Genomic DNA, 23,291 nt, shown 5'->3' on the forward strand with positions numbered 1-23,291 from the left:
CACAAAATTAAAAGAATTTTGGTATATTCTAGACAACTATCTCACAAAATTAGAGATAATACTGACGAATACATTCATGCTTCGTGAACTGGTCCATGATTCCTAGTATGTCAGTCACAATTCATCATTCTCGTCTCATAAGTCGACGACTGGTATGTTTGAGTCCCAACCAGGAAGGATTCTTAGCGTCAATGGAGTCAAAACTCTAGCCATTGACGGCGCCTGTGGTTGAGTGAAAGGCGTGAGCTTTTCTGAGATGAAAAAACCTTACTCACGTCATCCTTCGGAAGGGAAGTAATACCGTTGGTTCCGGTTCATGTGTTAATGGGCTGATATCTGGGGTCCACATAATGAAGTCACCTCTCTGGCGTCGGTGATTGGCACTCACCGATGGATGGGTAATGTCTGTGACATAACCGAAGTGGAGTGACTACACTTCGGACATTTTAACAACTCATAGCGCTGATAAAGGTTGTTACGCTTAGTAAAGAAAAACGTTTATGTAGAAATTAGAAGATATATTTCGTACTTTTCATATCTTAGTCTAATACTTCCTTTGATTGATCAAGTGGTTTAATTTGAATTAATCCACAACAAATGATAAAATTAAAACTGGTTGACGATCTACACCTACACCCATGCTGATAGAAATCACCAGAATCCAACGATCTTTGAATTCAGCATAAATATCAAAGGTTCTTTTCCGATCCACCATAGTTATCATCAAGAATAATTTGAAAATTGCCAATTTAACCATGTTATTTCAAATCTAACGATTCCGTTGAATATCATTAGATTTGAAATAACATGTCTGAAGTGTAGTCACGACACTCCTTTTATGTCAGACCTTGCCCACCCATCTTTTCCAAATGTATACTCCTTTCAACCCATTGCAAATAAAAATAATACTTGGCGAAGGAAAAGATTTTTAAATTTTATTCTTTTGAGTGATTTTATAGCGCTAATAAGGGCTAATTTGTTTGCTAAAAAAATATCCTCCGGGTGGGAAATTTTCATTCCAATTGGCCCTGGTTACTAGCACGGAGCTGCAAAAAATTAATCCACAGAGACAAATCCTAAAAATCACCTTCTCTCCCGGTGATGACATACAGTCTCCGGACATCTGACAAGATTGGTTGGTTTGCTGAAACCGACTGAAATCACAATTCTTCCTGTTCAAGATTTGCGGCTCAGTGCATGAAATTAGCGGAAACCAATCACGAAGGAGCTTCGGTGCAGTGTTTAAAATCTGGTTTTGGTGTGTGTATGCTACCTTCCACCCATCGGAAATGAAAATGATGGCCTCTGCTAGTAGAATGTAACGACACAAACCGATTCATCCGCCAGCCATAAACAGCTCACAAATATTTTCTTTTCAAGTACAGTCCTCCGTTCAACCAAAGCAACAAAATACGAATGATAATAGAAACAAATCTGTAGCGACCTATATTGAAAACTTTTCGTCATTGCAGTGTTCGATTGGTGCACCATATTGACGGGTCTGACTGAGATGAGCTGGAAAATTTTATTCTTTTTTCTACGAGTAGCTTTGCAAAACACAGTTCTTTCGTTATTAATGCATGTTACACAAACTTTAAATTTTAATACTACATTTCTGAACATATTTTCGACAAAATCGCGATGAATTTAACTAAACAAGAAATCGGCTTCCAAGACTGTCAAAAAAGGAGGTCATGCTCCGATACGGAATGTAATACCACGGCTTTGCTTTTTTCATCATTCGTGCTCGTGAATTAGTTCACAATATCATAACATTCGCTTCCACTTTCATGATATTGCAATTCTGTGCATTATTCTAATATTTTACGATAATAATTTCATAGAAATCAGAATATCATTCATGTATTTGTGAACTGGTACACGATTCTTAGTATATTAGACACGAGCCACCATTAGTGCTCATTGACGTGGTCACAAAATCAAAATAGTATTCATGGATTCGTAAACTAGTTCAGGATTTCTTGTAGTAAATTAATCACCACTCATCATTCGTGTTCTTGATGTGTGTTCACAAAATCAAAAAATATTAAGTATTTATGGATTCATGAACTGCTTCATGATTCCTAGTATACAAAAAACACACGCATATAAAATTATCTAATACTTGACACATTCTTCTACAAAAAACCAAATTACAAACAAAATGGACATTTAATCAAAATTTGCTTCGAAATAATTGCATAAATAAAATGCTTACTATTCAAAAAATTTCAGAAAATGTCAAAGACTAGATAAATCAATAAGCTTTCAAATGAAAAAAATGTAAAGGATTTTTAAGCGATTTTTGAGATATCCATGGTACGGTGGATAACCCTCTAGTGCCCAAATTTTTTTTTTGGCTTGAAAAAACTTTTGGATGTGGGCTTCGTGATGAGAAAAACGAAAATAATGTTAAAAATTCTTGAAAGTAGTGGATTTTTCATTAAAGCCTTAAAATAAGTAGGCCGCCTAGAGGCGGTGTTGGGCATCTTTGTGAATAAAAACCAAAAACTTGGTTTTCCTGGTTACTTCAACATAAGCGAATACAGATGGTTGCTTATATTTTGGACTCCATCAGAACGCAAAATACCTAAACTGTAAGTGCTAGTGCTTTTGGTTGTTTAATTATTGACTTCTAATTTATCGTAGGGGAGTCCAGGGTCTGCTGGCGATGGTTACACTTATCATGTTTTATGTTTTTAATTTAAGAAGATCGTGTAAAAGTGAATGCGTTGCATAAAAGAGCGGACTGTTAGTTGCATTACAGAATTTTAAATATGAGACGCGGGAATCTCGCCAATTTACGACTACACGTACTATGATGCCACCTGGCCTTTTTTGATGATAAAGTATGGATCGCGTGAGATGCTTTTTGAATAAAATTGCAAATCAATGAATACTTGTTATTATTTTTCAGCCTCAATGCTCCTGCATTTTAATTTCGGTGCACACTTTGTATTCAAAAGCTAAAGTTTCGAAATTCTTTAGGTGAAATTCAGAAGTAAGCAAACAAAAAACAAACAAAATAAAATTTTGCTTGTGGTTACATATTCGGCCAAGGCAAGTTGTTTTCGCGCGCTATCGAAAAATCTAGTCATTCGTCGAATAGCTTTGAACTCGCCCTAAATAACAACAATGCTGAAATTTAAAAACTTTACCTAGGGTAATGAGCCTATGTTCGACCTAACCATGTAAAACCGTTGGTTAGAGCGGCGTTAGCCATCTTTGTTCAACGTATTGGTTCAAATGGCGATTTTTGATATCAAAATGGTTCATAAGAAGAAAGCAAAGATATTGATGCCAATTCATACGCATTGCATCAATTGTATTCCGAGTAATTAACAAAATGGTGAGACACTCTTCCTAATACGACTAAAGTAGGCTCTTCACTCTAATACGCTCGAAAACTCAATATCACTTACAACGTGTACGAAACAGAATTTAATGAAACATAAACACATTGGAGAATGGATTAAACAGTACTCGAAGTGCAGAACTAGAGACAGCACCATATGTCTAATACAAAAGGAGAAAAAAATATTCCGCCAGCTAGCCCCAGATTCTCCTAAATATTATTAAATGATAAGAATATCCATATTCTAACAGCAATATTTACCCAAAGTTTTTAAAACATACTTCTTTTCAGCTAAAATTGCACACAATGCTAGTTTCGGTACGATAAGTAATCACTAAAGACTGAATTTTTTTTTCGCTCGGTTGCCCAACACCGCCTCTAGGCGGGCAAAGTATTTTACCAAAAAACCTAAACTTCCGAATTATTCCACTAAACCAATTCCCATCTACAGTGAAATGCTAGTAACAGGCTACTCAAAAATATTTTTTTTAGTTTTTGAACTTTCCAAAAATAGTTAAAAAAAATTTAAAGAAGATTACCACTAAACACACAATATCTTTTTTCCACATTTTTCCATTTTTTTTATTAGGACCTGGAACATCGTTATTCATTTAATAAGGTTCCATGTGGTGCCCGTAGCTCCAAAAAATATTACAGAGTCACAAATCGCGAAATAGTTCCCAGAACCATAAGTTATTCTTGACTACTATCTGATTTTTTAACGCGGCATAACGTGACCATATGATCTGGATCATGGAAGTGTAACCAATCAGAGGTTTCACTTCCATGATCCATATCATATGGTCACGTTACGCCGCGTTAAAAAATCAGATAGTAGTCAAGAATAACGTGTCATGAAATAGGGAGGAGAAATTACAAAAAATATTCTAACCCTATTTATCATGGACATAAGTCTCATTATTTTGCGGGTCAGATTCGATACTGAGCTCAAGAATGAAAGATCACGATACTGCACAAAGAAATTTCGAAATTCATTACAAAAATGCAAGACAGTAAAATAATGAATAAAATAACTCGTTAAGTTTCTTTACATGATCTTTATGTGTGAACGTTGCAGGAGACACCTATCAAGTGTTCACTGTTTTTGAGTAGAGAGTAGAGACTCCGGCGCGCAATACTTGCCGGCACAACGGAAAATCGAGAATGGCACAGACGTACAAATCACAAGCTATATCAAGTATGTAAACAAACTGAGATCAAAATGTGTAAAACAGGGCTGACTAGAGTGGGATGGGCATGTAGCACGAATACCGAAAAATAAGGCAAAATCGGCAGAGAACTATTGACTCGATTACTGGCAATCAAGAAAAATGCGCATGCGTACAATACATTATGTCATGGTACGGAAGGGCATTACGAAAGAAAATTGGGTCAAAAAAGAATACGTGCGCACAAAAAAATGAATATATTTTTCATTTTCAAATGTAAAGTCGCATAAAATACAGAAAAATCAGCTTAACAACCAGTTGATTGAATCCGAATTGCCAGGCCTTTCGTTTAACTCCCGCTATCACATTCTGTACAGCCACCTCATTCGCTGTAATCGCCACAAACTGCTGGCTTTTTTTACTCCTTAAACTTATATTTTTGGCTTTTTTGGTCTAATGCAGGTTCCATTTGTGACCCAAGCCACAGATACAGATAGCCTGCCAAAGCAGATATTTCTCTTCTAACTTCGGTAGTTTTATATGCCTAACAATGTCTGTTGCCATTTCCTTTCCAGTTGCTGTATAAAACACCTCCACAAGAATCTGTTTGAAGTCTGCCTCGAAGTAGGTTTCATCGTCCATTACAACGCAATCAAAAATCTTCAGAAACTTGAACAGCTTCCAGGATCGTGTTTTATCGTATTATTTTGCAATTCGGAATCACTTCTTATCGTTAGTGCGATGCATGGTTGCAAACACTCCCAACCACCCTTGTTTATGACAAACACTCCCAACCTCTTGAATTCTACCTGGGGATCCAGATTTTCGGGGACATGTTGCAGTACGGTTATACTATTTAGTGAATTTCAGTGGCATCCTTGCAATATGGGCATAAGATTTTTTGGAATCAGAAGACTGCATCTTATCGTTTCGATTTGACCCCGGAAAGGTTATTCAAGTTTCCGTAGGTCCGTGAGTTACCGTCCCGTGATCAAACGTTATATGGTCCCGTAACGATTAGAAACAGAAAATTCCAAGAATTCATTTCAATGAACTCCACACGTCGTATCCCAGTACTGAAACATACCTCCGAAAACCCCAGTCCTGGTTCTAAGTTAGTGTCGAATTCTGATGAGATGAAGTCGAAATGCAAATTTCATAATTAATTTAAATGCGACGCAAAGATTGATGCCGTTGGATGTTCCGTCAATTTTCGCTTGCTATCATTAAGCTGTCATTAAGACAGGGAACTGATTTCAGCGAAGGGTCGAACTTAAATGATACATGAAAAATCCTTCAACACTCTATCTTGAGTTTATTTTGGTTGGATCACTCAAAGCAAACAAATTTAGATGTGCAACATTTGACCAAAAATTACGAGTGAAGAGCAGTTCAAAAGAATTCTAAAACTTTCAGGCGCAATTTGGCCAAAAGGTATACTGCGAAAAGCTTTCCAGTCGTACCTTGCGTTTGCTGCGGAGAGGATGCAGAAACAAAACCTAGTTGCCAAAAACTATTCAAGGAATCTGACAATCGGATTCTTGGAACAATAATTTTACCTTGCGAATCGTAAAGAAAATGTTGCGATTTAGTTCAAATTTATCTTCGCAGACAAATTCGCTTGCAAGTTGATTATTTGGCAAGGCATCTGCAGTTGTGGAAGAAAAAACAAGGTTGTTTCCATAAGAGAAATTAGCTGTTCATTTAAATCTCTCTAGGGACCCATGAACTATTGGCCTGATTTTGTAACCAACCATTACAGCTGCGATGTCACGAAATGGAATAAGCAGAATAATGTCGTTTATATTGAAAAAAATACATATCTTACAAATTGTCCAGATTTTCAGTCCATCTAAAAATGTAGAGAAACAATTAGTTCACAATCATTCATTCATCTGAAGCCTGATGAAAGTTTAACCATTGAATAAACTATCAATCTCGTTGGTGCGGACCACCATTTTTAGCATCGATATTGTTTTCTATCAATACAATACTTTCGGTCTGTGGTGAAAAATTGCTTGGAATTCTAATATCCATCTTGAAAAGATATTCTTCTTGGCGAACCTCGAGCAACATTTACATGGCCTCCTAGGGGTCCACGGTCCCAGGTTGAGAATCACTGGAACAGACATAATATATGGGACATTAAAGTTCCTAATTTGAACTAATTTGTCAGTCCATGTCTTTTGTTAATTCCAAAATAAACAGGTATTCTTAAAAAAATAAATGTGGTAAAGTAAATGTCATAACATCTTTCGCTTTTTGCAAGTTACGCACATCTCAAAGGAGACAAGCTTCGTCATTCTCGAACTCACGACGACGATGACCCAATCGTCAAGCATTCTTCGTAGAGGTGGACTAGGATTAAGTTTTGTAACAATAATGATAAAATGTTCACATAGTGAAAGAAAATGTCCTTTTGATCAGATAAGCATGAATCGAGTTCTATAGGCAAGGGCCATTTCGCCTACTTATACGTAGTACTGTCGGAGCAGAGAGTTACATTTAGCACCACTTTCTTCCCAGGTAGTTTGAATGTTTTGCGATTTCCTGCTTTCAGTGTATGCAGATTCTTGCAGGCTAATAATGCCATTAGAATTAAATAAACATCCCTACTAGCCCGAATGCTATAGTGGCCATCTGCATAACTGGCGATTATGAGAGAGAACCCATGTGTCGCAAACAGTTACACTGACTGTGATAGCACTATATGACGAGTTGTGAGACCATATTAAGGTTGAACAAAGGATGGTGCAAAAATCGAAACCGAAAAAGCGGTTTATTTGTATACCGTGCACTAGGTTTTCATAAAATGCAATCAGCAGTACTACAACAATATTCTACATAAGCTAATTGATTTTCATAAAGATCTAACATACGGTGTGGAAAAAATCTGTCTGCCCTTGGGGGTGGTGAAGTTGTTGTGAATACTGGAATTTCAACTAAATGTTTTATTAACAGACTATTCGGGTCCGCAACAACTCAGGGTGATTTCAGAGGGGTCCACGGTACGAAAAAGGTTGAGAACCGATGGTTTATACTAAGGCAGGGTAAAAAGGGAATAGATTGAAAAAAATCTTAAGTGGAATAGCAAGAATGAAAATCCATGAATGAAATTCACTCTACTAGCTGAATTCGAGTCTAGCACTCTTACTAATTCCGGAAAGATTGCACATCATTTTTCTGGCAGCATTTCGATCAGAGTTTAAATCGGCTAGTTTTGTAGCAATGTTGTTACACATTTTACCATAACCTCCAATTTCATAAAATTTGTAGTGAAAACAATTCAGAGAACTGCTACAGATTACTCTTGAAACGTTTCTCAGAAGAAAGGACGATTGCCTTTTTGATTTATGATGATTTGAACTAACAACACCACCTCGAACACTACGCAGCATAAAAGCCATTAAACTAATGAAACAACAATTGTTACCTCCAGCCACTGCCACCGTCATAACCACACCAGCTGCCACGAAATTAAATACTAGAATATGTACTACCGTCGTCACGTTCGGGTAGAAGAACATTTTTAATATGGAAAAATGGAAGCACTTTGGAATTATCAACACCCACGCCACCCACATATGGCAATTTCAGGCTTTCATAATAATGAGAACGCTTGTCTGGTATGTTCATTTTTTTAACCGCGACATTCCTGTCTCTGAATCACAGGTACACATTAGGTTCAAAATATTATGCAACAGTAAAAAGTCGATCGCTTGGATGCATCCAGTCTAGACGAAACTTACAAAAAAGATGAGCGACAAGAAATTGATGTGAGGAAATCTTTTGAGTATATATTTCAAATATTCGGTACTAAGTTTTCCTATTCTCAAGGCATTCATCGTCAGTCAAAAGCCGTGAATTGAATGGATTACTCCGTAATGCCTGCAAATAAATTATTCAAAACCTTAAAATACAAAGCCCCTCCGGCAGAAACTCCGCCGGTCTGTGCTTTTGAGTGTTTCTTAAACTTTTAATCCGATTCAACCACCACCAACAACAGGTGAAACATGGACGCTATCTTGTCATTCAATCATCAGTTTTCCCAAATGGAAATAATACGCTAGCCCGGAATGAAAATAAAAGGAAAACAATTTTCCCAACTTTTTTGGCGTATAATGACGAGATGGCGCAATGATGGGAGGTTTTTTCCCCGGGGTGCTGACGGAAATGTGTAAATAAAACCAAAACGTGTTTCATTCTTCACTGTACGTTTCCTCGCACTTTTACACGCTACCCGCCGGCGCAGTCAGATCGCATTCAGCACGATCGACGACTGGACTGGAAAGTTGTGAATTTCACACAACTTCTACGCCGGGCTACAGACCGTGCTGTGCAGGATCCGACTGTTCGCAGTTCGTGGCTGGAGTAAGAAGCGTGCGGGAATAAATCAACGGCAGCAGCAGCGGGCAGTTCAAACAGAAGCGAGAAATGGAGGAAAAAGTCGGCTGCAATTACAAACCGCACGAAAATGAGCTACACTGCTGGAAAAGCTGTTGTTTTTCGATTATCTGATGATGAGTTGGGCGTGATGATTATCGTTGGTCAATGTTGGTCGCCGGGAAGGGAAGGGGTTCGGCGAAGCACAGGTTGATAACGGGTCCTGTTATTATGTTATTTCTGGCCGTACGAAAGTTTTATAATTTCGTTGACCTAGTTTACCCGAGAAGTCCCTTAGTAAAATTTTTGGCCTGGCAAGATCTGCTAATTGCGAAATCGAAATGGACAGACTAATTTGAGTCCAGAATTACACAAACGTACTTAACTTAATCTGCAACAGTAATTTCAGAGTCAGAGAACTGCAACGGACGAGCTCCGGTGGTAATACTTCGTTGCGCGAAAAGCTGTTTAATTTGGATTAACTGATTGCGCAACATGAAGATACCATTGCTCAACAACACATAAAGCTTGTTCAATCAAATCAAAAAGTGTGTTAATGAATATACCGGTAATCATTATATGATAATCATCGGCGAAACCATATGTCGGAAACCCATAAAAGTGATGACAACACACCAGTGTCCTAATCTCTACTTGTCTTAACGATGAGCACAGATATCTGTTCCTAAGCATTGCGTATATCCAGTTTATGAAATATAAAGGTATTCCTTGTGCTGCTTCCAAAATAGATTCGAAAGACACGTCGTCAAAAGCACCTTCAATGTCATGAAAAACTTCTTTTACGAAAAACATCTTTATTGTTGTAGGCAACCGAATTAGTCATTATCCAAGATTTAGGACACGTTGTTTTCGATTATTTTTATGACTGATTCAGCCAATAACATCCCAAATTAAAGTTCTGCAGTCGTCAAATAGCTTAAAAGTTATAGACAACGTTGTGTAACGAGGTGGTAGTAGACTTCCTCCGCTGATATGCATAGTGATGCAACAGAGTTGTATGGAAACTTTTTTTTATTATAGGTGGTTTAACCTTAGGGTCATTCGCCTCTTTTCGAGTTGAAGAAATCTCTTTTGGAAAAATCTCTAACCATATGTGCGGAGTCGAGAATCGAACCCAGGTGAGCTGCTTACAAGGCAATCGATTTACCAGCTACGCTATGCCCGTCCTCCTTGTAAAAACTTGAACTTGGCCGCAAAATATATTATAATATATAACATGTTGCAATGCATGAAGTAGGTGCTGGCCCAAGCGAACGACTGTTGATTGAAACTGTCATCATTTAACATTCTGTTTCTCCAGGAATTAGATGACAATGATTTTTTTCTTGCGTGGTGATCTATCAAGACGACTAGGCTTCACCTTCTTCGGGCTAACACGGTGGCCAATGGCTGTCGGTGTTTTCGAATATGTCCGAGTGTTAGGGATGTGGAACATTTTCTGAAGGTGAAACTGCAGCTTCGATTTTGAAGTCACCTTCATCCAGTTCGAGCATGTGAGGCACTCGGTGCTGATAACGTTCAACATATTGGTCCAGGCGAAAAGATTCATTTCGCAGAATAACTTAAAAGAGGAGTTAATTTGTGACAAAACTAAAATCATAATTACCATACATATGGATAAAGGAAACATCGAAGTCAGATTACATGATCTGGAACTACTTACCTGTTAAATGGCTATTCAAAGACTCTTGTATTTCGAAGAAGTGGAATCGTTCACAGAGGATACACGAAAAAAAATACTCTCAAAACCGTGAATAAAGTGCCATGAATTCTGGATCAATCGCGTTTTTACGTCAAGAAAACAGGACTGTGACCAATCATCATGTGTTTTATAGTTTTGTTAAATGTTCCTTCTGTAACGCCTGCACAAAGTTTTTGTTTTTTTGTGAACTTCAATCACAGTTTCTACCACATCATTACAAAATCGAAATACATATTGTGAACATTATTGATAAACCGAAGGTTGGCTCGTAATTTCATCCACAGATTTAGGAATATTGTTCATATTGTTCGATTTCACAACATAAACTGATTCATAATGAATTACTTAGTTCCTAAAATCCATACAGTTTGGATATTTTCTCGTGAACTATTTTACGGGATATTAGTCATGAATTGTTTCAATCCTCGTGAACTAAATCATGATTCCTAATATATTAGTCGCAATCATAAATACATCAATAATAATAATGTTTTATTCATGAATGCGTGCACTGGTTCATGATTCCTAGTACAGTAATATTCCGTTTCTGGCACCTTCCGTTTTTGCCAGGCTCCATTTTTCGCAACCAAAAAGTTGTTGTACATAATAAATCTTTTAAAAAATGCTTAATACACATTTTATTGAAATAATTGATATCACTTTTAACTTTATTTCCAAACATGAGAGTCGTATTTATTATATTTTAGGGGTGGAGGGCATAGCGAATAAAATTAAATTTGCTTTTTTTATCATTTCATTCCATTTAACATTTTCTTATATAATTAATGTTCTTGTAACATTTATGATGTCGCAAATTGAAAATAAAAGCTTTTAAAGTAAGGTCCCATTTTGACACGGTTCCAGTTTTGGCAACTGAAAAAAATATTGTTGCCAAAAACGAAATCCTACTGTATATATTAATCAAAACTCACCATTCCTGCTCATGAAATAGTAAAAAAAAATCATGAAATATTATTCATTGATACATGAACTGCTTCATGATTCTCAGCACATTACAGTACAATCTATTTTGCATGCTTGTGATAATTAGAGGATATCCCTAATTATTTTCAACTTCATGCAACTTTGCGAATGGTCGTGAATGAAATTTTTATGGCAACTTTTTCACAAAATTTGGAATATTATTCATGAAAACATTTTTGTTCATGAACTTTGTCATGAAATATGCTATAGTTGTATCCAGTTGCTATTGACCAGTAATAGGTACGAACAATTGATATATGACAACTAACGGGTGTTCAATAAAAAATGAGAATGATTTCAATACCTTTCTGTAATTAAAGTAAAGAGCGGCATGTTTTTTTCGCTCGGGTGCTGTCAGTTCAATCGAAGAGGGCGTCGAAACAGCAAGCACTCGGCGAGCGTGTTATACGGTTTTACGAAACGCATGGTCATCGTGGAAAAAAGTTTACAGTAGACCACTTTCGAGACGAAAACGTGCCCGTGAGTACAGTTTGCCGGATCCTGGCATCCCTGAGCGTAGAGCGGAAGGCCGGTAGCGGCGTCCCACAAAACGGGTTTGCGAGGCGCCGGTCGAAAATATCACTGCTCCCATACCTTGATTCACCGAACCCTCAAGATGGAGGACATCATCGCCATATCGGACAGAGAGATTTCAAAGCCGTGGTTCAAGCCGAGAGGTCTGGCCATCAATCAACAATGTACCAGGAGGAGTGTCTTGAGAAAATTCTTCTGCCGTTCTTAATGGGAAAGTGCGTCTTCTGGCCTGACAAGGCGTCTTCTCATTACGCCAAGAAGACGCTGAGTATCTTGAGCAGAAAAAGATACCGTACGTGCCGAAAGAAAGAAACCCGACCAACTTGCCCCCGTGCCGTCCCATTGAGGATTTTTTCAGCTCCCTCAGTGGCCTAGTGTACAAGAATAATTGGCGGGCGAAGGATACGAAGCTGTTGACCACCAAGATCCGGAATTGTATCCAGAAGGGGGACATCAGTGCCGTCCAGCGCTCTTGTGAGAGCTTCGCGACAAAGTTGCGTAGTGCGGCTGACCAGGTCCCCTTCTCCAATATTCATTGACGTTTTTTGAAGAATAAACATTATGTTTTTAATAAAAAAAAATACTGACAGCGTTGAAAAAAAAATTGTTTTCTGAAAAAATTCTCATTTTTTATTGAACACCCGTTATTGAGACTGCGAAAATCGTTATTTATTTGATAAAGTTCAGTGTGATATCCTGACAAAAACGATATAGTTACTAATCGTGTTCGTGATATATATCACAAATCAAGATACTATCACACTTTTATGATCCAGTTCTTATTGTTATGATACTCTCAGTAAAAAATAGATAGTAAATAAATAGTAATATCAAGAATGAAATATTACGATAAAGTGCATATAAATTACGAAAATCGTGACTAAGATCCTGAAATCATGAACATAAATCTATTCTGTCATAAAAATCCGATACGAAGCTCGTGAATAACATATCGTGATAACGCCAATAGAAATGTGAAAAAGTTCCTGAAATAATGGACATCGTTTAACTATCGTCTCTTTTAGTTGATATAGCTTATACAAACCGGTTTATCTCTAAATAATAAACAAAAATCATAACCCAATTAAACATTAGTAACCCAATTAAACAATCAAATGTAATGCCATGCATATTTTTGGCGTGCACCAGTTTTTTTAGAAACACAAATAGTTCCATGAATATGAGGCTTACTATTCAAATTTCAGGAAATTGGTCACGGTTTCCGTAAATCGTTCAGTTCACGACATCATGATCTATTTTCAAAAATTTAAGATTTTTTTTCGTGATCAGGTATTTCAAATGGTGTAGTCAGGAATTTGTTTAGGGAGCGGCTTAAAAAAATATTGCATAAATGCATTAACTCTGATGACTTGAGATTATCACTAGCAACTGAATGGAATTTTCAATGATTCTTAATAAAAACAATTCCAAATGTAAGACAATAGAACCCAAAAATCCTAAATATATGTTCTCAATTTTAAGTTAATGTTAAAGTTGAATTTGATTTGAATTACAATTATTGATGTTGAATTTGATTTTTATTATCTATTTATAAATTTCAATTTACTCTCATTATAACAATGGATATTCAAGAGTTCAAAGTATTTATGCGCAAATCAAAAATGAAAATCCGGTGCTAGAAAATGCAAGATGTTCTGAGCTACGCGTTTACGAGATGTAAAAGACACTAAATCGAAATCAGTAGAAAAATATCTAAAGAATTTACGTTTCACTAGGGGTTTGCTCAGGAACACAAATTGTGTCTCCGTTTTTGGAGCTAGCGTCAATCCTGCGCTAGCTTAGTCATCTTACTAAGTTAGTGGCGGATTCTGATGAGACGGAGTCCAAAAAAAATTACATAACTAATTTTGTTGGTGTTAGGTCAGTCCGAACTAAGTCGCAAAACACAAACAAATGAGATAATGATGGCACTGGATAGAGAATTTCTTCAGCTACATTCGACTTTTACCAGAAATATGTAGCACTAAGCAAGAATTATAGCAAAAATTAAATGCCAACATCAACGTAAAGCATGCAGCGATTCAAACTTTAAACTCGTTTTTCTCAAAATGAATATATTATCACTTAGTCCGATCTGACTTAATTGATCTACAGAATGTTAGATCGAAGAGAATTTTGAAATTTGCACTTGATTTTCTGTTCTAGCAGGCGATTTTGTAACCCGTCAGGGTAGCAATTTAGCACTGGGTGGAAATATACCATTTTTTGGGTATACACTCCGTAGAGTGTAGTGTTTACGTAACATAATGTTCACCACTTTTCCTCATTATCGTTCACTTTTCTTGTAAATTTTGTTTGTGAACGGTTGTAAAATAGGGTTTATGGTTTAGGTAGTAACAGCTATCCTCTTATTATGAAATGCGTACTGATTATGCTGCGCATCGGCAATGACAGTTTCCTGCCACAGTAACCGAGTGTGAAGTGCACGTGTGAGACGGCCAATTAAGCCGGCGGGGAGTGCCGGCCCGTGGTCCGGTTACAAGTGTGGTACAGGATCGCCGTAGTGGAACGCTAATCCCGAAGGAGCCACTTGCGTTCCCGGATAATTATCAAAGATCCGAAGCGTCACCCATTGTCAGGATCAGTCCAACGAGTCAAGTTCTCCGCCACATTTAATTGCCAAGGATAACGAAGGAGAGCGAACAAAGGTTCCCCTGCGAAGTTAACTGCGGTGCCTTCCGAGATCGTTTACGAAGAGTAGACGATCTGGAGATAGTTCGCCACCGTCGCTAGGGAGGTTCCAACAAAAGAGCCAAGCTCGTAGGACATAGGACCACTGCCGTAGCAGCCAACTACAACCCTAATTCGCAGCAGGGATAACGCGACCGTATGGAATCCCGGTCGGTCGGAAGCAGTAAGAAAGTGCAACTCATACCTACCATCAGCAGCATCATCGAAGTGCACAGAACAGAGAAGTAATTAAATACGGTAAAATATAGTTTATTTTTCCCCTTTTGTGTTGTTTGCATACGAAAATCCGAAATTCTGGTAGAAGCACCTAGGCCGCCCTGACAAGAAGGGTCCGCCGGGCAAATAAGAACCAAAGTAATGGGCCAAACCTCTACTACAATTTATAGATGCGCAGATAAGGTTCAACTTCTATTTTCTTGATCTGGCCTATTACCAATTCTGTGGTATCACGCTAACACAATGTTATGATTTATTCTAGTTGAGTGGAACTATTTACAAGACTGTCCCTGGTCCCTGCCTTGCAGATCAGACCCCCAGCCAGGAAATCTTATTGGTGATCAAGAGCACCAAAATATATATTTGAATGATTCAATCTACTAAAGGATACTGCCCAGAATTAATTCTGTTAGAAAACTGACCATACATTATTCCCAAATCTAAAGAAAATCACTCAACGTGATGGTAGTATCGTGACCGGTGTCTTTGGTGGTTCGAAATAAAAAATTTTCTCAACCTTTTCTCATTAAATTGTTCTAACCAAACCATATACAAATTTGCTTACAGGCACTGAAAAGCATATTTTCTCTTTAACTTATTTTTCAAAAATTTCGCAATGGGGAGTAGAGCTACATACCTGAATCAACCCATTCCGTCCTACCAGTACCAGTACCCTGCAGTATAAAACAGAAGGTGGTAGTACCGTTACACAACGAACTCTATGTACATATCAAGGACAAACTAATACGTGTCAGTTCTGTGAACAGACGGCACAATACGGACAACCCTGCCCAGAAACTACTAAGCAAAGCTCGTCTACGATAACCAACATACAGTCTCCAATTTCATTGCCAAATCTATGGCTGCATCGGAGAGGAAGTTACTACCAATGACGGAATTCTAGTACTGCTTTGTCCGATACTGTATATAGTGAGAGTAGTAATAAAAACTTTTTCGTCGGACTCTGCGTATACAAAAAAACCCCTTAAATCTTCCGCAACTACACCATCAAAGAAACAAACTTGCAAAGAAAGCAATGTTTCCATTTTCTTCGTAGTTCTTTAGGCTTTTGTTCAACCAGCTTCTGCAAGAACAACTCAGAATCGGTCAAAATATGTTATCTTTATTTAGGACAATTAAAAAGTTTTGATAAATAGACTTGGAAATAAAGGGAATCTTTTGAACCAGATAACATTTAAATCTTAGGTTAGCGTACCTAACCGACTAAAGTAGTAGCGAAAAGTCAATAAAATAGTTCAACCCGATTTTACGTTCATTAAAACTTAAATCTAAGTCTGAAAAAGCCATTCGACCTCAATAAACTGCACCTTCTTTTATGTGCGGTAATTCGAACTAAACTATTCATGCAGACCTCAGTAAAATAGCACCGCTCTTACCACGTGAATAAATCGATCTACTTTTGGTTCGAGAAACAAAGGACCAAAAAGAAAATCGACCTCGCCGAAACCCTTATTTCCGCTTCCGGCCTCTTTCTTCCAAATGCGACTAGGTAGGTATCACCTTTCAATACCCCAACGGGCATGACCGGTTCTTATCAAAGTGTCATAACCCCCATTTCCCTGTACATGACAAACGGTCGGTTCCGGGCTGCGTTGTAGCGTGATATCCGAAGGGAAACCCGTTGAAACCGGCGGGCGATGGGCTCGCTATCAATTCTTTCTCACAGTATTTCTTTTTTTTTTCTGTACCTACGGTATCAAATCGCATGCTTTTCATTCCCACCAGCCACTGTCATCACTGTCTCACCACGATTTTTATTTTCTTTTCGCTTTGTTTCCTATTCCAGGATTCCCCTTCACAGCGGCAGGCCTACGGACAGGATATCCCATGCTACCGAGCCAGTTTGGGTAAGTTCGCCTCACTTCAATATGCCATAGTTTTTAGTCGTAGAGCAAACTTCAAACCGCCGAATAAACAAAAGTCGACGAGATATCGAGGGGAAACGCCATAAAAAAAATCAAACGTACACACACTCTTTTAACTGTTCCTTTAAAATTTATTTTGTTTCATTTTCTACCCCCCTGAACTTTTGCTTTCTTCAGTTGTTTTTTTTATCAGTTTTAATTTTCTTTAGGCTGGAAAATAAATAACTATTCAGTAGGTACTGAGCTGTCCTGTTTCGGACGTGACATTTTGTCGATAGCAGCAAGAGCGAGACAATGTCCTCGCTTTCAATGTTTCTGTTATTTTATTATTTTCCGTCAACCCGAGAGCTAAGGAACTATATAATTAAGCCTGACAAGCTAAGCTAGAATCGATTGGAAATTAAATTTATATTTAACCAGTACGGCCGTCTAACTAACTGAATAAAAACAAGTTTTTTTCGAAGAAATAGACAACGAACGGAATATTGTATGTCTAGGGAAGAATCAGGTTACGTGCGTCTGATGTGCCAGAGGCTCGACGAGGTGAAATACTTCAACTGTGCTGCCTTTCTAGAACAGAAGATACCCACCAGCATGGCAAACAAAAAACATCAAGAAGGCAAAAGTGCGATCTATTTTCAGCTGTGCGGAGTGAGTTGAGACTTTTCATCAAATTTAGTGCCGTAAAAGATGGTGCGACCGTTTCAGACTTATGACCCCCAAATGACTTTTTCTTCTCTCCCGGTCGGTGGTGGTTGATCACAGACATACGCACTTGAGGTGCCACTCGGGCAGCATAAATCAGTTGTCAGGGGGCAATGCGTGGGCATTGCGGAAAGATTTTCTGGTTTAGAAGTTTCATCGTTCTAATTTTTTGTTGAGTTTATATGCGTGCTTTAGTAACTCGAGCAGATAATCATAATTTATCAGGGTTTCAGACGTGACATAGAACGTTAGCGCTAATAACATATGATGATGCTGAGATTGTTATGTCTTTCACCTACTTCTTCAAGGACCGGTCGAATCACCTACCTTATGGGACTTGTAAACAGACCACAACACGGAAATTTCTACAACAACATGATTCCTTCGGCTGACCTCGTTGACACTCGATAGTAATTTCGTCTCACAAAAGCAAAAATACTTCGCAGTCAGATCGACCAACATGAGACGACAAAATATAAAATAAATGGGAACGACTCATATTTACACACATAAAATAAAAGCGCAAATTCCGCTCTCAGCCACCTCCGTTGTAAACAATATGGATCGTCGTACCAGCCGGGTCGGCCAATGGAGTTTACGAACCACCACCATCCCCCCAGGCGAGAAGACTTGGTAACCGCCGGCATCTTGCTTCCATTGCAATATTATTACTCTATCCTGTTTTCCATCCCATCACCGCACGCCGCGCTTTACTTATAGTGAAGAGGAGGTTGGTGCAGATTTCTACCTTTCAGCATGCATATCACGTGAGTGGGGAAAGCCAAAACCCGGCCCGCGTCGTGCATTCTGAAACACCTAAACAATCGTCATCAGCTTAACATCAACAGGCTGAACCCCGCTCGCTGTCCATCTCTCTCTCTCTCTCTCACACACACACACTCACCCGTTGGCGGTGGCGAATTCGATGGGCGGCACGAACTGGAGGCTGTTCTTTCAGTTCACATTTTCCATTTGCGATATTTTATGTCTGCCTGCCTGCTTACTTGCCGTCGGTCGCACAGAACAACATATCTATACACCCCTAGAGCAGCGCACGGGAGCAGAATGGTAAATGGCCATTTTGGCGGCAACATGGCTGCGACTTTTTTATTTGCGGCCCTGTCTGGGAAAGTCAGTGTGAGTGGTTTCATGACGGCTGAAGTGTCCAGGTTTGGCTGGTTGGTCGGTCGGTTCTTCGTTAGGCATTGCATGTTGTTCGCCTCCTAGCGAGCAGTTACCAGTTGAAGTTGTGGGAAACTGAAATAATTGAAATGGCCAAACATTGCTATTAGGCATTTCAAACGATTGTTAAAAGTTGTAACTGCAAATTAGGAGCTTTGTATGCTGACGGCTCTGAGCCTTCGTCCGTACTGTTTCATGTATTTTTTCGCTTAGAGGTGGTGAAAGTCCAAAAGGAGTGTTTACTAGAGCCGATAAAATATTTTACTTAAAATAATCCAAAAGTTTACAGTATTTCTTTAAAAATGCTAAGACTGCCCATTATATATGAGATAATTTTTATTTCTGTTTAATTTCTTGTTCGTTGCTGACAAACTTTCTTTCGTATTGAAAAGACCACTAATTTGCTTGCCTTGCATTCAAATTGAGCACGAGACGTTCACTGCAATATGTTTCAGAACTAGAACTAGAACTGAAACTTCCGAGGCCGCAGGTATCATTTGCTTGCTGAACATGATATTTCTTTCCAAAAATTCGAAAGTAATATTTATGACGCAATATGTAACTAGAATGGAAATTCCACGGCTATAAATTACTTGCTGAACAAGATTTAATTCGACAGCTACCGTAAAAAGCGTGAAACTGACGATTCAATATGTATTAAAACTGATCGTACCCGTGATCCGACATTTAGATTAAAGCTACAATCTGGGAAAATTTTCGAATCCGCAGCTACATAATATGAACTCGACAGCTAATTTATTTTTTTCAAGTTCACCCTGTATTTTTTCCCTGTATTTGACACTTTCTACAACATTTCATATCTGTTCCGGTGTGCCGGAGGGCAGTCATCTTGAACCATTGCTGTTAATTTTGTTTATAAATGGTCCCGGTGCAGTTTTGAACTCTTCGAAATTTTATGTTTTCTAACGATTAAAAATTCTACCGGGAGATAAAATCCTTATAGGGAACGGACATATCGTAGATGGTAAATCCATTACCTATACGCAGCTCACCTGGGTTCGATTCCCATCCAAGCACAAAGGGTTAGAGAGTTTTCCAAAGAGATTTCTATAACCCGAAAAGGGGCGAATGACCCTATAATCAAAAATTTAAAAAAATCCTTGTAGACTGGTTCAACTGGACATTAATGCCCTGTGCAACATCAACGGAGTATAGGTTAATATAAAAACCTGTTTTAATCCATTTCTCATTTATCCAAACCACGATTCTTTGGCCGGTTTTGTTTAATATAATGGTGGAAATGTATACTACATATTCAGTGCGGTTTGCACATACACACAATGGATCGACAGCAATGAACTTGAGATGCTATATGTCGATGCTGAAACACTTGAAACCAGCGTTGAATCCAGGAGGAGCGTTCGGAGTGTCCGGACCCCGTCAAAAATTTTGCAACTTGTTTACAAAATTTCAAATTAATTTCACAAATATTTCACTGGTTTTTTAGATCAACTAGGAAAGATTATTCTGTCGGAAATAGGAAATTTAATTCGAAGGGCGGGGGTCTTGATGAGGGAAGGGGAAGGGTAGGGTGTGGTGTGGAGGGATAGGTAACCTCTCACCACATACCCCTAAATACGCCCCTGTTAAAATACAGAAAGCCTATATTAGTCCAAAAAAATGGCCAGGATTAGGTTGACGATGCTCAGAGTGATGGCGTAACAGAAAAAGACAAAACCTGTTTTAATCCACCTAGTGGTGCGATTATGCCTTTCTTATTTGTCCAAACTACGATTCCACAGATGGTTATGTTCAATAGAGTGGCTCAAAAATGACATTTTTCAGCACAGCACTTTTTGAGTTCCTTTTGTGGTCCCAAATGCCTGTGCAAAGTTTGGGAGCGGTCGGTTGCTTCCCAGGTTTGCGCATTGCGTTGAAAGTTTGTATGGGATTTTATATGGGGAAATCAATTATTTTGCATTTACGTTAATAAAGATCGCTATTTCACTCAATATGAAAAACCAGCTTTACAAAACGATAATTCAAACCTTGGTTAACAACTTTGTCGAAGACGGTAACTAGCTACGAGTTTTTAAAAAAAATAGTTATAACGATTTTAAAACTTATAGTTCAATCCAAATGCAGAAATTAATTATTTCTTCCAACACTGTCGGTACACCACGACACTGATACTTTAAACTTGAATAAATGAGAATATATTCATCGCAGAAACTTTGTACCTTTGAATGAAATGTTCAGAATGAATTGCTGAATAACATAGACGTAGTCAGAAAATGAAAACAAGAGGAGGTGTGGCTTGTGTACTCCCCAGTTCCCTGTTTAGATAGTTTAGTATAACATAAGGAGCACATCTTCACCGCAGGTTTAATCCGCCGAATTAAAAATTAATCTTACGTCTTTGAGTGCTACTATTTAAGAGCTCTACTGTTATCTCATTTAAAATGGTACAGCGGTTTATAAGTTTTACATATTTTAAAACCCTATTTTTTAGCCGTTCAGAGTCAGAATTTTTAAAAATGCATATCCTTAGATTCCTTGATGTCTCGGAATTGTTTCTATTGACGTTTTCGTTTGAGAATCTAGGAACGAAATCAGGATAGTTATTTCAAACAAGCGTTTTTTGATGAAATTGAGTTAGGTTCACGCAAAACAGAGGTGATGTTGGCGAACCAGAAATATACTTCAGGTTATAACCCAACGCGATTTCCAGACCTGAGTTAGTTTTTGCCCCAAGCAAAAACAACACATAAATTTGTAGGTGTAAATTCTAAATATTGTAAATGTTATTTCCCACAACAAAGGTTGTAGTATGATTCATATTTGGGTCTATCAAAATATTAAGAAAGTTCAGTCGTTGACATTTACAAGGACGCAATGCTTTGTTGTCTTATACAAAACAATCTAAACAGGGACTGGGGAGTACACATGCCCCCCCCCGCCTTCTTCTTTTCATTTTCTGACTACGTCTATGATATTCAGCAATTCATTCTGAACATTTCATTCAAAGGTACGAAGGCTCTGCGATGAATGTATTCTCATTTATTCAAGTTTTTAATATCTATGTCGGTGGTGCACCGGCAGTGTTGGAAAAAGTAACCAATTTCTACATTTGTATTTTACCATAAGTTTTAAAATCATTATAACTATTTTTTGAAAACTCGTAGCTAGTTACGGTCTTCGACAAAGTTGTTAACCAAGGTTTGAACTATAGTTTTATAAAGCTGGTTTTTCATATTCAGTGAAATAGCGATCTTTATTAACGTAAATGCAAAATAATTAATTTCCCCATATAAAATCCCATACAAACTTTGAACGCAATGCGCAAACCCGGGAAGCAACCAATCGCTACCAAATTTTGCACAGGCATTTGGGACCACAAAAGGAACTCAAAAAGTGCTGTGCCCGCTAGCTTAAATCATTTTGAAGTTTTCTGATACAACCGCGAGCCACTCTAATGTTCAATCTAATGGTGGGAATGTCTATTGCATATTCTGTACGATTTGCACAAACATACAATGGACCGACAGCCACGAATTTGAGATATTATGTGTCCACGCTGAAACACTTGAAACCCACCGAAAATTTTGAACTTATTAAAGGATTTCAAATTAGTTTCAGTTTTAAGGTAGTTCCAAAAACAAAATTAATTTCAAACCTAATCTTTCACTGGTTTTGATTAAATGCGGTTATTGCGTATCTCGTAATGTGTCAATTTTAAAAAATCGAAATTTCGGACTCACTAGGACAGTGATTCTCAACCTGGGGTCCGCGAAGAAAAATATATTTTCCGAGTGCATATTATATGATGTTTCAGATCTTGCTTCCTAACAAACTGAAAATAACATTTTGATAACATACAAAATCGATGTTTATCCGTGAGGGTCTGCAGCAACATAGGGTGATTTCTAAGGTGTCCATGGTACGAAAAAGGTTGAGAACCTCTGCACTAGGACATTTTATTCTGGATCTGCCCTTGTAAGAAACAAAAATATGTAATATTTAATTAGCTTAATCAGCATTAGCTCAATGTTGTCTTTCGGCTAACTTATTTTATCATGAGGGGGTGTGTGTGAAGGGGATGAATAACCCACAACCGAACCACTATCCAGCCTATCTTGGTAGGCCTACTGGGTGAAGGTGATTGGGATGAAAGAGGAGGGTTGATAAGATGGTTGTTGGGGGGGGATCTGTTGGGGAGGGGATCTGTTGGGGGCTTGATGGAGGGAATGATGGTATGTAACGACCGCATGCCCCTAGCTACGCCCCTGTTAAAATACAGAAAATCTATCGTAGTAAAAAAGATAGTCGGGATTACGTTGGCGATGTTCAAAGTGATTGCATAACCCTTCTATATAGAAAAGGCAAAAATGTGCCAAAGTCAATTTTCGTCAAAAACATTTTTTGAGGTTACATCAAATGTCGAGATTTCATGCATTTTAAGGACATTTGGCTCCAAAAAT

At 38.1% G+C, this 23,291-nt stretch overlaps 1 protein-coding gene across 3 annotated transcripts in view; it reads left to right on the forward strand.

Moving 5' to 3' along the window:
• The window catches only part of LOC131693712 (RNA-binding protein 24-B-like), a 211,051-nt gene that overhangs the window by 144,513 nt on the left and 43,247 nt on the right, over nt 1-23,291 (forward strand). For all 3 annotated transcript variants that reach the window (XM_058981788.1, XM_058981789.1, XM_058981787.1), the window contains exon 4: nt 16,884-16,944. In XM_058981788.1, coding sequence (XP_058837771.1) covers nt 16,884-16,944 — 61 coding nt within the window. The remainder of the gene's footprint in view (nt 1-16,883; nt 16,945-23,291) is intronic.

Source organism: Topomyia yanbarensis, chromosome 3 (assembly GCF_030247195.1).
Source record: "Topomyia yanbarensis strain Yona2022 chromosome 3, ASM3024719v1, whole genome shotgun sequence".
Classification (NCBI taxonomy): Eukaryota; Metazoa; Arthropoda; class Insecta; order Diptera; family Culicidae; genus Topomyia; species Topomyia yanbarensis.